General features: G+C 38.7%; 1 protein-coding gene across 2 annotated transcripts in view; it reads right to left on the minus strand.

Moving 5' to 3' along the window:
- Positions 1-1,544: 1,544 nt before the first annotated feature.
- The window catches only part of TAF4 (TATA-box binding protein associated factor 4), a 36,971-nt gene continuing 22,612 nt past the window's right edge, over positions 1,545-15,903 (minus strand). The window contains exons 5-16 of one of the 2 annotated variants that reach the window (XM_039719369.1): positions 14,408-14,527; positions 13,549-13,671; positions 12,766-12,855; positions 11,471-11,725; positions 11,146-11,290; positions 10,529-10,643; positions 9,753-9,922; positions 9,014-9,144; positions 8,246-8,371; positions 6,801-6,857; positions 6,600-6,719; positions 1,545-3,292 (exon numbers count right to left, since the gene is read on the minus strand). In XM_039719369.1, coding sequence (XP_039575303.1) covers positions 3,125-3,292; positions 6,600-6,719; positions 6,801-6,857; positions 8,246-8,371; positions 9,014-9,144; positions 9,753-9,922; positions 10,529-10,643; positions 11,146-11,290; positions 11,471-11,725; positions 12,766-12,855; positions 13,549-13,671; positions 14,408-14,527 — 1,620 coding nt within the window. In that variant the 3' untranslated portion in view covers positions 1,545-3,124. Of the gene's footprint in view, positions 3,293-6,599; positions 6,720-6,800; positions 6,858-8,245; positions 8,372-9,013; positions 9,145-9,749; positions 9,923-10,528; positions 10,644-11,145; positions 11,291-11,470; positions 11,726-12,765; positions 12,856-13,548; positions 13,672-14,407; positions 14,528-15,903 lie in introns of those variants that run through there. The other variant, XR_005628678.1, reaches the window with a different exon arrangement.

Here is a 15,903-nt window from a genome sequence, read left to right on the forward strand (position 1 = left end):
AGGTGTTTAAAAAAATACAAAGACATCAAGGCTAATGTAACACAGGGTAGAGAGCCCACCACAAGCCACAGGCTTTCAAGAGAGAAGGAAGCTGTCCCTGACACTGAGCTGAGTGTGCTAAAATAAAGGTGCAATAAACCCTCACTGACTCACACAAGAACATCCCAGCTGTGGCAAGCTGCAGTTTTGGGGGTGCTTACATCAAAGGTGCATCAGCCTTGGTACAGAGACCCAAGGAAAAGGGGGCAGTGAATTCTCTTCCCGTCTCTGGTGGAGCTGCACAAGCTTTGGGGCCAGGAAAGAATTACAATTTCTGTCTGTACAGGTCACTAACACACAAGAGGAGAGCTGCTGTTCACAGGTATTGCCCTGTAAATGCCATCCCTCCTCAGCTGTGACTCCAAAATGTCAAATTTCTGAGCAGCTTCAAGAACAGTTACTGGTTTTATCATAAAACCACCCAAACCAACAACAAATTAACAAGTCTTCAACTGCTGTGCCATGAGAACTCCTCAGTGCCAGTGTACTCACAATAATGTGCCAATTCCCCAGTCCAAAACTCCATTAATTTGAACTGCTGGAGGGAAATGGATGCTACCAGCTTTTCTGACTAAAAATAGGAACATTTACCTTTTAGCTGAGAAAAAATTATATGGAGTGAAGGGCTGCCTGTGCACTTAAAACCAATGTTATTTAAAACAGAACCAGAGCTCTCCTCTTACAGGAGATCTCTCCCTCCTCCCTTGGCCTCTCTAGAATATTTCTAAGCTACCAAGCAGAGAGACCAAAGAACAGCACACCAGGTAATAACTTTAATTTTTCAGTTCCTTCCCCACTTACCTGCCACAGCTCTGCAGACACTGCCCAGTCAGTGCCTGGCCAGTGGTGATTCACAATTACAGCCAGCTCCTGCTACCATTCACGGGATGCTCTGACAGTGTTTTGGGCAGAAGTCAAAGGTGTTTCTTTCCACTTAATACCATGACACAGGTTAAAGGCTGTTTGGAGTTTACAGACAATGAGAGTCTCGGGGTCAGTGTCACACAGTGCCAGGTGAGCACATCCCTTCAGGAGCTGATCCTCTTCTTCACACACTCATCTCCCACGGGCCTGCTGCCAGGGCCTGCTCACAGCTTGGGGCAGCAGCCTGTGGACAGATCTGTCTGTATGCAAGGAATAACCACCAAATTAATCTATTAGCAGGATTAGGCCCTCAAAATTATTAGGTTAATTGGTCCATGAGAGGAGGAATTTTAAAAAAATACAACACAAAAGCTAAATATTCAGTACAGAACATCATAGATGCTTCTCAGATTTTCACGTTGATAATTAGAAGTGTCCCTGATTATTTTCTTTCATAATTGCGCTCCAAATTGTGTTTTATGTCCTAGCTTCTTCTGCAAACCACTTCAGCTGTGTCTGAGGGAGCAGGCTGCCCTCAAGGAGAGGCTGTTTTATTAAACCTTCACTAGGCAAACACAATATTTCAGATGTTTCAGACATCTTTCCCTGCTTAACAACCAACCAAACCAAACCCACTGCCCACTGGTGCCACTTCAAGACCCCTGAGACAACAATCAAATGCCAAGATTCATGAAATCACATCCTCCAAAATACTGATAAAACAAAACAGTATGAAAACATCCCAAAGTGCATCTTTAGCAAACAGTATCCCCTCAAGTAGACTCATCTTTTACTGCACCAAGAAAAATAAATCCAAGTGGAGAAAAGATTTAGAGAGAAAAATACATTAGCAAATACAGATAAATTTGTTTTTAATAAAGGAGTTAATTTTCTTTCAATCCTATATAAAACAATAGCAATTAAAAACTTCATTTTTGAAAGTAAAATATTTACATATGAACAAGTAACTGTGCAAAATTTACATGAAAAAAAATGGAAAGACAGGATTTCCTAAGAGACAAAATAAAAGGGGTGTAACAGTTGTCAGCTGTTGATAAAAATACTGATCAGCATTCAGTTTACACGCAAGAGAGTTAAATTCTACCATGAGAGTTCACACAAAGAAAGCCAAAGTATTTACAGTCATAAAAGTACTATCAATAGACAATTTAATACAATAACCTCTGAAAATATAAAGAACCAATTAGTATATTTGTAATAAAAAAATAGGTACAAAGAAGGGACTTTGCTCTGGACATCTTTAAAGTAGGCCCACAGCTTGCATACAGTCTTTTAGCAAAATAATTATAGTTTACATAGCCATTTTTATGTTATGTGCCAAAAATTATGTACAATTACTGACAAAATACACCAACCATTTTTCAACACTTGATTCACACTGAGAAAGTCTTTCGATGATTCCTCTCAACTTTTGATTTTATTTAATCTAAGCTTTCACTTTAGCTAAAAAACACAGTGCAAGTAAAATATATTTATGCTGAAAAGGTTTCTCTTTTTTTCCTTTTTTTCCTTTTTTTAACTTTACAGCTTTACAAACTATAGCAAATAAAATGCATTTTTACAGATGCTGCTAGAACATTCAGAAGTAACCCTCCTTTACGGGATTTCAGGGCCTCTAATAAGCAATAATGTGATTAAAATTGAGGTTATGTTTAAAATTAACTGTATATCCCTCTAGATTTTGAGCATTTGGGGGAAAGATAAATATTCTTAAAAAATCAGTTTGCTTTGCTAACTGACTGTTTAAAAAAAAAAAAAGCTAAATGAAATGAGGTCATCTGCTGTAGACATATGCCTATGTAATGGATTTAGTTGAATAAAACTGAACTAAAATGAACAATTAATGTTGAAACTGCTACAGGGCTGACAAAGGGTAGCTAGTTATTTGCTAAACGATTCCATCAGTCTTTATATATGGCTTGTTTGGCAAGAAGGCCACTCAATCAAGAGATGAGTTAAAATTTAATTGTCCTTTTATAGTATCCACAGGCCTTGTAAGTATCCTCACTGTTACAGAAATGTATTTCTCTTATACTGAAGAGTTTATTTATAAACAGGAATATAAAACTGTTCCATGTAAAGAGGTGGTTGTTTTTTAAACAATATCCCATTCGCTTGTTACAAAAAGGCGTAATTTGCAAATATATTAAAAAATGTCCTCAGGCGTCTCTCCGTCAAAAATACCTTGATCTTTTCCATTTTACTTAAGGAATGCTTTGTATAGCAATAGTGAATGGCTTGTCTCTCGCTCATTTTCTAAACAAAATATGAGGTCCCTGAGGTTCACCCGCGTTATCCTTTGTCGCGTAAACTGTCTGGTTGTTCCAACTCCAGAGCTGCCTGGGACTGCTGCACTCGAACCAGATCCCTGGAAAGCACAAGAACAGGTCAATCAGTCCATGCCTGAAAGCACTCCAAAACTTTTCAGAGAAAACGTGTGACCTAAAAACTCTACATAGTCAGTCAGCTGTATGCTACCAGATTAGAGATTTCCTTTGTAATTCTGATTTATTAACAGTTGAACAAGTTTTCAGCGTCATTCAATACAGACAAAAAAGCCCCAAAGCACTGGCTGCGTTTTTCGGAAGGTGCTAAAGACAGGCAATCCCAACAACCAAGCCAAACAGAAAGGGCAGGATTCTTCACAGCTCCAGCACACAGATGCCAAGGGCAGCCCTGGAGCTGTGGATGACCTGGGGAGCAGTCCTGTTCCCAGGACTGTGAGGCCTTGAATCCATGATCTCCACAGCAGGGTGCTCTCCTTCTGATGACAACAGCTGTAACCAAGCTCAGGACTAATTTAGGAGAAGCTTTCCTAGACACAGTCACATATTCTCTAACAACCTCTGAATGCTCTCAGCACCACTCTCCCAGTACCAGAGGGGTGTTCCCCGGAGTAGCAGGACAAACAGACAGCATGTGATACATCAATCACTGAAGAAGAATGAAGCAAAAAGCAGAAGGGAAGGAACACGCGAGCAGGGGGAAGCAGCGGGCCGGGGCAGCCGCAGCTCCGCGCAGCGCCCGGCAGATGGAGCGCGCGGCGCGGAATCCAGGCTGCGCTCCCAGCCGGAATCTGCGCTGATGGGATTCACCTCAAGAACGAATTCTTCTGGCAACGGGCTCCATTCCTGAGGCTCGGCTACGCATTCATTTTCCCTCCAATTTAATTTACTACAATAATGTTATCTTTTATTTTTTTAATGAAACTTTTATACATCACGACACCAAACGCACCCCAGTAGCGAATAAAGACTGATCTGCCACTGTGTTTGGAGAATTTTGAAAAATTTTTCTTAATAAAAACACCCCAGACTTGAAAAAAGCTCAAATTTAGAGTGGTGCATGAGCCATGTGAATAAGCTGCTGAGGCTGCCACTAACAGGTGTGAGAGTAATGTATTTAATCAATGAACATTACTGATGATCAAACCAACCTAAACCTGCACTGGAAATGTTCATTCTGGGTTACCAGAACTCTGTTCAGTGCAGGTGAACTTGCTTCACCACAGTGATAACAGAAAAGTCAGATTTTTGATTCTCAAGCATTCTGGTGACCCAGCAAACACCAAATCACTAAAATCCTGTTGTTAGGGCTGCTCATAGTCTGGATTTTCAAGAGAAATTTTAAGGCACTTGCACAATTTGGCCATCTAATTTTCACCAACTTCAGTGGAAATTAAAAGATGCAGGAAAGTATTGGATGCTAACTAAATTTTCTTACATACATATGATTGCTAGAGAACAGAAAGAATGGCTGGAAGGGGTTTTATTCTTGGTTTTTAAATATTCTTTAGTGAAGGCTCAAGCCTGAGCTTTATTATGTAGACCACAATACTTGAAATGCAAAGGTAAAATTTCAAGAGTCTTTAAAGACACAGAATTATGTATGGAATAAGTTAAAAGCTTTTTGGTAACTTTCAGTAAAATCACATGGATATAAAACTCAAACTGACAGCAACCTGTTTTGTTGAATTTGGAAACAAAACAGTGCAATTACTACTTAGAAGTGATTTTACATGTAATTAAGAGTCAGCATTTGTAGACATCAAAAGCTTCCATTTACAAAACTGTGTCTAAGTAACAACAAACCTTATTTTCCACACTTCTTGTAATATGCCTTAACCACAAACTGCATACAAATGGTGACAAGTGGAGCCCAATTTAAAAATGTCAAGTGACACAGCAGCAAAAGCACAGCTGTGACTATCAGATCAAAGGCAGCTGCTTCTTAATTAAGCAGACAAAAAGATTGGATTTCCAGGGAACCTGTAGTTAATTGGTTAACCAGTGATTAATCCAAGATAACGAAATTAGTCAGATTTAGATGAAATACAAACAAGTGTTCACAGGAGATGCAAAATACATCCCATAACCTAAGTGACATTAACAGACCATTAAGGTGGCACAGCTGAGCATGCAGGAGTAAGCAATACCAACATTAACTCTGCATGAGGTACTTCAGCATATTCCTCTGAGACAACTTCATCTGTGTACACATCTATCTTTGCAAAGTGCCCCATTCTGTAATTTTCATAATTTTAAACTACATCTATAAACCTTTAATAGAGTCATTTGTCAGCTTATATAAAGCTAGTCTTATACTCAGTAGCAGACATTTTAGTAAATTTCAAAACTTAAAATTACTTTAAACGAAGCTCAAGAGGCTTGATTTTTTATAAACAAAAATAACATTTACTAGTATTCAGATTTTTCTCTACCATTTTATATCAAGCACATGTAAATTATTGCTTCCAGCAATTCAGTATAAAACCAGGTGAACTCTTTTGAGGTTTTTCTACAGTATAAATGCTTTAGCACTGGAAATTCAGAATGCTCAAGGAGTAATAAACAGGACTATTAAACCATTACTGTTCTGTCACTTGCTATCAGACACAAAACCCCACAGGGGAAAATCCTCAAATTATGAGCAGAGCTTTTGGTCCAACAAATGACAATTTTCAAGAATATTTTGTTCTTTTTAAACATTAGAGAAATCCCATACTGAATGTCTCATGCAGAAAGCAATTTTATACCATTTCTTGTTTATTAACTTGTTTAGAAATACAGCAGATAATCACGTACCAGAATGTAAATTAAATGAATCAGACACTGAGCATTCCAATACCTAGTCTGCAGAGAATTTTTAAAAGGCAGATTCAACAATAGAATGTACAGAAGATGTGCAAGAACATCCTGATCAGATGGAACTGGTCAAACTGATCTGCTGTGGAGACATTAAAACTAAGGCCAATCAACTGCTGAAGAGAAAAATTAGGCAAGCTCCTGTAACTTGCAACTCCTGCTGTCAAATTTAGGAGTGACTGAATTCTACCACCCCACTACCTCAGCATTACTCTGCACTTCAAGTTAGATTGGTTATGACCCCAAAAATCTCCTTCCAAAACTATGGAGGTCCAAAAAGCTGAGACTTGTTAGATCAGAGATGGTTCTTCTAAGATCCCTCCAGTTCCATCAATCAGGGAATGACCACTCAGATTCTATTCCCTATGCCACTACAGGTGCCAGAAACTGATCCTGCCTTGGAGTGAGCAAATCTGACACAAAACACTTCTGCTGCTCAGGGAGCTTCCACAAACTGGGAAAAAAGCTCTGAACAGAAAGGTTTGCACAGAGGTTGAGGCAGCAAAACCAAAGGTGACAATTATACTGTACCTCTGTCCCTGATCCAGATCCTGGTGAATCTACTTTCCTTTTCTTCCTGGGACCGATGGCAGCTAACGCAGTCAGGTTGGCATCCCTCTGTCTCATTTGTGCTAGCTCTTGCTGCTGCATCTGTGTGTGCCAGAACAAGGATGGGTCATGATTTCCTTTTCAACTTCCAGAATAAAAGTTTATGTTAAGCTCAGCACTCACCTCCTTGGCCTTCTGTTTCAACCTAAGCTGTTCTGGATCTTCTTGTCGAGATCGAGACTGTGTTGATAAAGGACGAGCAGGAGGTGGTTGGAGGAAAAGAAAGAAAAATGAACTCAGTTACAAAAGCAGTTAAAGATTATATATGAAAGCTTTTCTTAAAATTCAGCAGGAAGTGGGGAATATCTATCACTCCCACAGAGGGCAACAGTGGTAAACAACTTTCAGAAATTAAAAGTTTGCCTTTTCTTAACGTTTCTATTTTTGATAAAGGCATCCCATTTTTCTGCTTTGTTAAAGATAGCCAAGGAGTAGCCAAGCAATTATGTCTTAAATGCAACCATTACAAGACACAAATTACACAGATCTGTGAACTGAATTACACACTTTGCATATGAACAAAGGAATCAGACCTGTACTTTTTGGAAAGTACAATTCCTCCCCTTGCTGGGTAACCAAGCACTTACTCAGAGCTGATCTTTCTGCTACACCTACACACACAGGTCAGGCTGCAGGCTGAACAAAGTGCACCTGAGTGACCCAAGACCATTTACATCAGCAATTGCCCATTTCACTGGGCACCTGCATTCCCTGTGTGTGTCATACTCTTAGAATAATGAAATAATTTAGATTAGAAAAGACCTTTAAGAACATCGAGTCCAGCTGTTTCTCCAGCACTGCCAAGCCCACCACTAAACCATGCCCCCAAGTGTCACATCTACACAATACTTCCAAGGATGGTGACTCAACCATTGCCCTGGGCAGCCTGTTGCAGGGCTTGACAACCCTTTCAGTGATGAAATTGCTCTCCAATATTCAATCTAAACCTCCCCTGACGCAACTGGAGGCCATTTCCTCTCATCCTATCAAATCCTGAGTGTTGTTAATCCCTTACATTCTTTAGGCCAACAACAAAATTGGATTTTGACACTGTCAACTCATGCTGAATCATAAAACTAACAGAAAACATAGGTTGATTTGTGAATTATTTCTAGGGTACTCTTATCTAACCATATTCATTCTATATTCACTGTGTAAAACCACAGTTTAATATTCACATTCATGTTTACATTAACTGCTTCCTATTTATTGTATTTCTCCAATTTGTAACTATCTTTCCGAATTCCATTTCTAGTCTCTCTCTATTGCATTTATGAGTACCACCAAGCTATAAAATCCACCTTTCTTTGCCAATGCAAAATGCAAAAACTAAATTTCAAGACTCCTTTTAATGTGGGAATGTGCAATGAGAGTGGCAAAGAAGCTGCTTTCCATGCTTTACAATGAAAAGCAAAACTGAGCTCCAGTTGAGAACACATTCATCAACAGTTCCATCTTTGAAGATTAGTCTTCCCCTTCATTGCAAGTGTTTTAGAATGAAAAGAAACTCTGCAGTTTTGATGTCAAAACTGACACTTTGCAAACACGTGTGTAAGCCAAGCACTTGCCTTTGCTGCGCGCATTAAAATTTCCCTTTCTTGTTCATCTTTACGCTGCTTTTCTATTTGATCAAGTTGTTCAAAGAACTTGAGCTGTGCCCGGACGTCACTTGCTTGTTCATATCTTTCATCATCCTGGAAATACAGCAAATACATTTCTCATTACTCCCTTAAAAACAAAGCTGTTAACTTGTACTGTACTGGGGAAGAACATACAAATTCAAAGCTCCAATGTTCACTTTGTCCTTTTCAGACAAATAGCAGGAGTATATTTACACCAGTCAAACCAGCTAGAACTCTTAAAAGCATTTTGTTCTATTCCATGAATCATCAGATTTTGACTTCTAAACTAATATCATCACAGCTTTAACCTCTCAAACATATTTCACAGAGCTGTGTGGTTCTTTAAACACTGCTCAGGCATTTGCATCTATTAGGAACACACATCTGTCAGATAGCAGTCTCCTGGGAATTCAAAGCAGTGCTTTTATCTGTCTGACTCTACAATCACTCACACACTAAACATTTGACATAATAAATAAAGGGGAGGGCACAGCTACTCTGCATTTGTTTTAAAACCATTTTGTATATGCAAGCTGAAAAGCTCCAGTCACCCATGTGTATTACTATCTTAATGGAAGCTGAATCAGTCAAAGAGAATAAACAACCTGATTTCACAGAAAAAAGAACACCTCAACTCCTGCATTACAGCCAACACCACAGCCTGCTGAATTTGTGCAATTTTGCCATTTGAATTGAGCAATTAAATACAGTTACCTTGTAGGAAATATTCCTTTGTTGAGCAGTCTCTGATAGTTTTTCCACGAGGTTTTGTAGTCTTTGTTGTGTAGCATGTGATACGTAGCTAACTACATCAGGATGGATTTCTGTTATTCCATGTTTTTTACCTACAATCAGAACACAAGTGGGTTGCAAAAAATCATTTTACAATACAACTAAATATGAGTAAAATCTCAGCCATAGAAATTTAAATCCCTTTTTCCAAATATGATTTGCACATTTTTCTCAGACAAGGATTAAATAGGAAATTACACACATATTAAAATTCATATTAGTTTAACAAAATTGACAATCTATTAATAAATGCTGTGTACTACAGTGTAACAAAGAATTCAAGATTGCTTTTTGTTCCACCATCAATTCTAAATTACTAAGTAAAGCTGATAAAAGTGCTTCTGGACTTATTTCATTGTTTGTGTCATGCTTGATACACCTTATTAGTTTATACAGTCAGACTTTCAGCCAGATTGAGTAGTTTTGAAGTTGAATTGCCATCACTTTAGAAGGCAAATCTATGTTTGCTATTCCTTGACACTATTCTACTTTCATAAGACAAATGATTTCCCACAAGAATCTGAATATACCAGAAAATACCAGAAGGTAATTACTCCAGCAACTTTTAATTATTCAAACCAATTTCTTTGGAAAATGCCTTTGATTAAACCTAAGAGTAGTGAAATTTGTTTTTATTAATGTTCAAGATAAAAGAACATACCTATTTCTAATATCCTTCTTTGTAAAGGTGCTGGGAAAAGGAAGGTTTCATCTTTACAAGACCTTGTTAATGTGCCCACGAGCTCAGAGTTTGTTGCCAATATCCGAGCACTTTCTTCTGACAGGTTGACTCCAGCCATTGATGCAACATCATTAATGTCATCATCATCCCTTAAAGGACAGAAAATTTATTAGAATCGTAACATTTAGTGCTTATCTGCACACACTGCTATGATACCACAGCTGCACATAATGAATTCCACCATAAACCTGAATAATTAGTTTTTACATTTTATTTGCTTTCGTGATATAATAAAATACAACTCATTTGTTTATAAATGAGAAATTACTGCTTTGACTTCAAAGAGCACTAATTTTGTACTTCCTGTATTTTCCAAGATCCTTTCTTATGTAATGTTTCACCACCTTGAGAAACAAGAGACCAGACAAATCACTACTACAAAACAATAATAATCTGCCCTCACCACTAAGACAGGCTGTACCTCACCAAGTAACTCCAGCAGAGCTGGGAGAAGTGAAGGAATGAATTCCACTTGCTTGTCTGGGCAGGAATTGTTTATGAGGTTTAGTGCCAGCTAAATGCTAAAACCAGCCTGGCACGAGTATGTCCAGTGCTGTTTGTTGAAGTCTTTAATGAAGAAGCAAACCTGCCCCCAGAAAATCCACCTCTAGGTTATTTTGGGTTTCCCCAGATGGATTCAGCACACCAGGAAGGTCTGAGTTCAGCTGCCCAAGCACAAACATACAGTTCCTCACCTAAAAGAGCCTCCCCCAGGTTCTTTCAGTTTATTCTTCTGAGCAGCAGCTACTTGTGTCGAAACAGTGGCAATAGCTTTGTTTCCAGGTAATACTGCTGGTTTTACCACAGGTACTGCAAGAAGACAGACAGAGTTTGTATTCCATCAATAAGAGTTCACACATGCAAGCCAGGAGTAGTTATGGCAATAGGTCTGGTACAGAGTTGACCTCAATAGCTTCTGTCAGCATTTCACCCAGGTAAAAACAGGACCCTTCCCACACAATTCCAGCAGCCAAACAACATTTCTCTGTCAATGCTGTCCTGACAGATCTGTACCCCCAGCCACTATGGCACTACACAGTGGAAGATTTTAGCAGTAGTACAAAAAGGGGACTTATGAACTGACATTCATAGAACCACAGAATGGTTTGAGCAGGAAAGGACCTTGAAGATCATCTCATTCCAAACCGTCTGACACCTTTCACTGGACCAGGTTGCTCCAAGCCCCATCCAGCCTGGCCTTGAACACTTGCAGGAATTGGGTATCAACAACTTCTCTGGGCAAGCAATCCCTAAACCACACTTCAGGTAATGCTTTCAAATATGGCACATCACAAATATCTTGACCTCTTACCTGTCTGAAGCTGATTCAGCTGGATTTGAGGCGTGGTGAGCATAATACGACTGTGTGGTTGCCGCAATGCCACCATAGGTGTCTGTGTCAATGTTACTTGTGGAGGCCTTATCAATGCCCCTGCTTTTTGAGACTGCTGGATAACCTGTAAATAATAAGGAAAAAAAGGAACTGTAAAAAATCTGAGAATCAGGTGGCAAGAACAAGCCCTATTTAAATTATACTTTTTTTATCAGATCTTTGATTGAGCCAAAGCACCAACTTAAGAAGTACTATCAAAAAAAACCCCTGTGCAATAACAAACGCTGCACTCCAGCTCACATACCAGTGGCGTGGACTGCCCTTGTTTACTGACACCAACTTGTGTGGGCTGAGTGAGGCTGATGACGGGTTGCTGGAGGGTACTGGTGACAGTGGCAGTGGCCTTGCCCGCCGTGCGCTGCACCGAGGAGCTCAGCAGCACGGCCGCCGCCGACGGGATCGTGGCTATCGTCGCCTGCGTCGTCGGCTGCTGCTGCTGGCTCTGCTGAATGAAAGCTGCAGAGTCTGGTGTTAACTGTCTCAAGGCAGGTAAACTCCTCTGAAAAGGGGAAAGGGAAGAGTTTGGTTGAGTTGTTTAATCCTGGCTCACACAATATTAACTGTAAAGAAGCGGCATGTGTTGTTTCAGTTCATTGGATTGGTCTGTGTGCACCTGAGGAAAGGTGAGCACACAGAAATCCCAACCTACTCCTATTTAATAAGTAGGACAGAGGGACAATACCTTTTGGATATCATGGGCATGTAGGCTATACAGCCTACCTGGAACCCCTGGTATGTATTTAACAACCCAAGCCCATGATGCCTTCCTTGACTGTCGTCCTACAGTTTAAAAGTCACACTGGAACACCAGGGAAGATTTCAGAACAGCTCAACAGAGACCACAGTGTTTTGGTGGCTTCTTAAATTAGTCGTTTTCTGATGGCAACAATTTTTGTCCTCAGGAACAGCTCAAGGTTGAACAAGCATTTATGAACCCAGAAATGTTAACACACATCTACAGCTATATCCCATAATCATACATTAGTCAAGCAGTTACAGTCTTACCATTCAGTGCTGTTATATTTTCACTGATGGTAAATGTTTTGCAATAAATACTATTTCAAGATTTGCTGAACTACTATAAAATTTATGTCAAATGTGATTTATCATTGGGAGATGACAAATTTCCTGCTTATCCAAACCAGTTTACAGCACAGGCAAAACTTTCCCAGAAGGTACAGTTTTCTATATCACTGAATCCCTTTGCTTTCTAAGACTAAAAAGAGAGCAATAAATCAATTCATAGGTTTGTGGTTTAAGTCACAGAAATAAAACTTTTCAGATTTCTCAAAAGAGCTACTATGCATCACCATGGTAGAAGTTACATTACTGACTGTGCCAACCAATCACAGTAACAAACCCTAGGAACTAAGACACAAAAAGTAATTTTTTAAGGGAGCAAAAGCCTAACCAGGCACCATTTAAAACTCCATTTAACATGATTTTGGAATTCCACCTATAATGGCAAAGGATGTGCTTGTGTTCATTGCTGCTGACATATAAGCACAGGGATAAAGGAAAGCAGCGAAGAGAAGTTACCTTCAGGAAAGGCACAAGGTAAGGTTGAGGTGAAGAATTAAGTTCTCTGTAGAGCCTACTGGTAAAGTCTTCTGGTTCAATTTTTCCATCCTTCAAAACAGAAAATGCAAATGAACAAACTTGTAGAAATTAATTTTTTACAGATATCCAACACAAAAAAAAAAATTAAGACTTGGGAACATACTGAAATTAAGTGGTTTTATCATCCCTTACTATTTTTAGTTACCAATAGCTTTACGGTAGCGACCAACTTTACTACAAATTTCAAGTAATAAGACCTAAAGACCTCTCATTAGTGCACGATGGAATACACATAACCATAACTTAAAGGTTGCTAATATGTAGACTAAGCAATACTAGTATTCACTTTATAAATATTAAATAGATCAAGCTTTTATATTAGTAACAGGCAACATTTATTACCTTTTTTTTTTGTCATTTCTTACAGTCAACTATTGCACCAGCTGTAGTGTTTTCCCTCAAGTACATAATACATCTTTTGATTCATTGTTTTATCAAAATGTAGAATTTAAACAGCCACTACTTGCATTACTCACACTCCAACAGAACTCATGTTCTCATGCATGAATATAAGCAGTAATAAACTTAATGGAAAATTTATTAATCTATTTTAATTCAGAAGAGGCAAAGTTAATTTGAGTAGCTCCAATTTTATAAACTCTATCCACTGACAAAAAACAAAAAAAAACTCACAAAAAAACAATTCTGAGTTTGAATTTGCCCAGATGCTGTATTTTACAACTTCTGATGAACTTTTCTTACCAGCAGATTCTGTACTAATTCCTTCACGTTAGCCGCAGTCTCTGTGGACTGTTTTCCAGATGATGCCAGTTTTATTAATGTGGACAGAAAGTTTTTGCACTTCTTCACATTTTCCATAGTTTCCTTAGAAGGAAGGACAAAAGGAAAACAATCAGGGAAAGGAAGACAAACTCCTCCTAATCCATGATCTGACCACATACGCCATGAAATAAAGTCCTTTAATTCATCAGTACAAAGTAATATTTATACATGCATATCCCTCATATTAAAACATAAACAGACTGAGATTATTATTTTTCTTCATATACTCATATGTATTGTACCTTTTTGTTACCAAAATTTAAGAAATTGTGATTCTTCATGAAATTAAGAAGCACCAAGTGTCTTAAGAATGGCACATTATATATGGGAAAATATGTGTTTTGTCAGGACAAAAAATAGTAAAGCTGTTGTTTCACAGTGCATAGTACATGGATTCTCCCTGTTTTGCAATCCTGGAAACATGCAGCTTCAATCAATCAGTGACAACTGCTTAGCCTTTCTTATACTGATTCTCCTCTACAGTGCTGAACAATTCACTGTTCTATAAAATATATCTAATACATTTTTTAAATGAGTGCTTTAATACTGTTACAGAAACAAAACCCCTTTGACACCTATCAAAATTCAAGTGACCTGTACCCACACCTTGTAAATTATATGGTTCTATTAAAGTTTACCTTTTCAAGGTCAACAGCTCACAGGATTCCTGCATCTTTACTAAGCTCCACTCCCATCTGTGATTACATGTATGTGTATATATGCACATCATGCATACGTGAGTGGACAAAAAGAGATGTTACATTTCTCAGAATCTTACTGTGGCAGCAGTGGAGGTGGCCGTTGTCCCTTGCACTGTTCTCTGAGGAGTTCCAGTTTGTACAGCTGTTGCTGTCCCCAACGTGGTTGTTTGTGCAGTACCACCCAGAACAATCTGAGGCTGCAGAGAATAAAAACACAAGATTATTTTTCCGTGGAACCTACCAAGAGCCTGTTTTCCTGAGCATCAAACAGAAGATGAGCCACCGGGCAGCAGAACACCTCTCACAGCTCCTATAAATAAGTTGCTCACGGTCTGGTGCAGTGGAAGGAAACGGCCACCAGATGGCACTAAAAACATTCGAAACCGGAATTCTGAAAGTTGATTAAAAATTGCGCGATTTTTGGGCACTGAATAAAATACCATAAACAGAATCTCAGCCAGTGGGGTTTCAAAACTCAGCTAAAACAAATGCTGAATTCCTGTGAGTTCAATTTATCTTTCTACCTGCTTCATTAAATGCCACTTCCAAAGGGAGGAGTTCCTAAAAAGGCACAACTAACACAAAAGCAGTTGGTCTTATTGAGGCATTTGTGATAAACAACAGGAAATTTTTTTTTTTTTACTTTTGTAGACAAATTGAAGTAGAAATATAATCTCCAAAGAATCACAATTACAAGCAAGATCCTCTCACATACACAGCTCATTCATGGGCTTCCAACAGTCTAATTATTAACAACAACCCAGCCTGAGAGACAAATTCCTACCAAGCTACAACTGACATTCAGAATGCTCACAAATCATTTGTAAACTTGCTCTTTATATAAAGATGCACAAAAAACAGGCTCCCCTGCTGCTAAAGATAACTTTATTAGTATTTTGGGAGAAACTAAAGGAGAGAAGGATTCGTCTCATTTTTTTCTGAAATCAGGATAAATGAAGTCCATGGTGTGCTCATTAGAGTAATTTGTCTCATTTTTGTCTCATTTTTTTTCCTGTGAAATCAGGATAAATGAAGTCCATGGTGTGCTCATTACAGCACAAAATATGCAGATGGAATGATGGGGTTTTTTTGGTTGGTTTTTTTTTTTGTCTTGTATAACAGCAGTGCAAATTAAGGAGACTCAGTTAGGTAAATTAATTCTTAGATCTAGAAAGACCACTGGCATAGGGAAAGGCTCTCTGAGGGGAAAAAGGTTAACTGGATGCATAGCAAAACCTGCATGTTTTAAATTAAAACTCTCTAATCCTGTCTACTCAAAGGATGAAGAAAGCACAATGAGACAGATTAGGCGACAGCAATCATATTGTATCACTGCTGCCTGGAAGCCATGTGGAGAATTTCACACTCTTGCACTGTTTTTTAAACTCTTGACATCTCAAAAATAATGTCCAAGCAAGCCCAAAATGAATAGATGCCAGCCCAGACTGACATCAGTCTCTCTGTGAGTTATCAGTCTCCAGAAGGACACAGACTAAAAGGAAGAAGGCTTCAGAAAGAGAAGGCTGCCAGTGCAGTCATCTTTGCAATTGTGAATTTTGCTGCAGAATTCAGA

This window comes from Passer montanus, unplaced genomic scaffold, assembly GCF_014805655.1.
Source record: "Passer montanus isolate IOZ18808 unplaced genomic scaffold, ASM1480565v1 scaffold41, whole genome shotgun sequence".
Classification (NCBI taxonomy): Eukaryota; Metazoa; Chordata; class Aves; order Passeriformes; family Passeridae; genus Passer; species Passer montanus.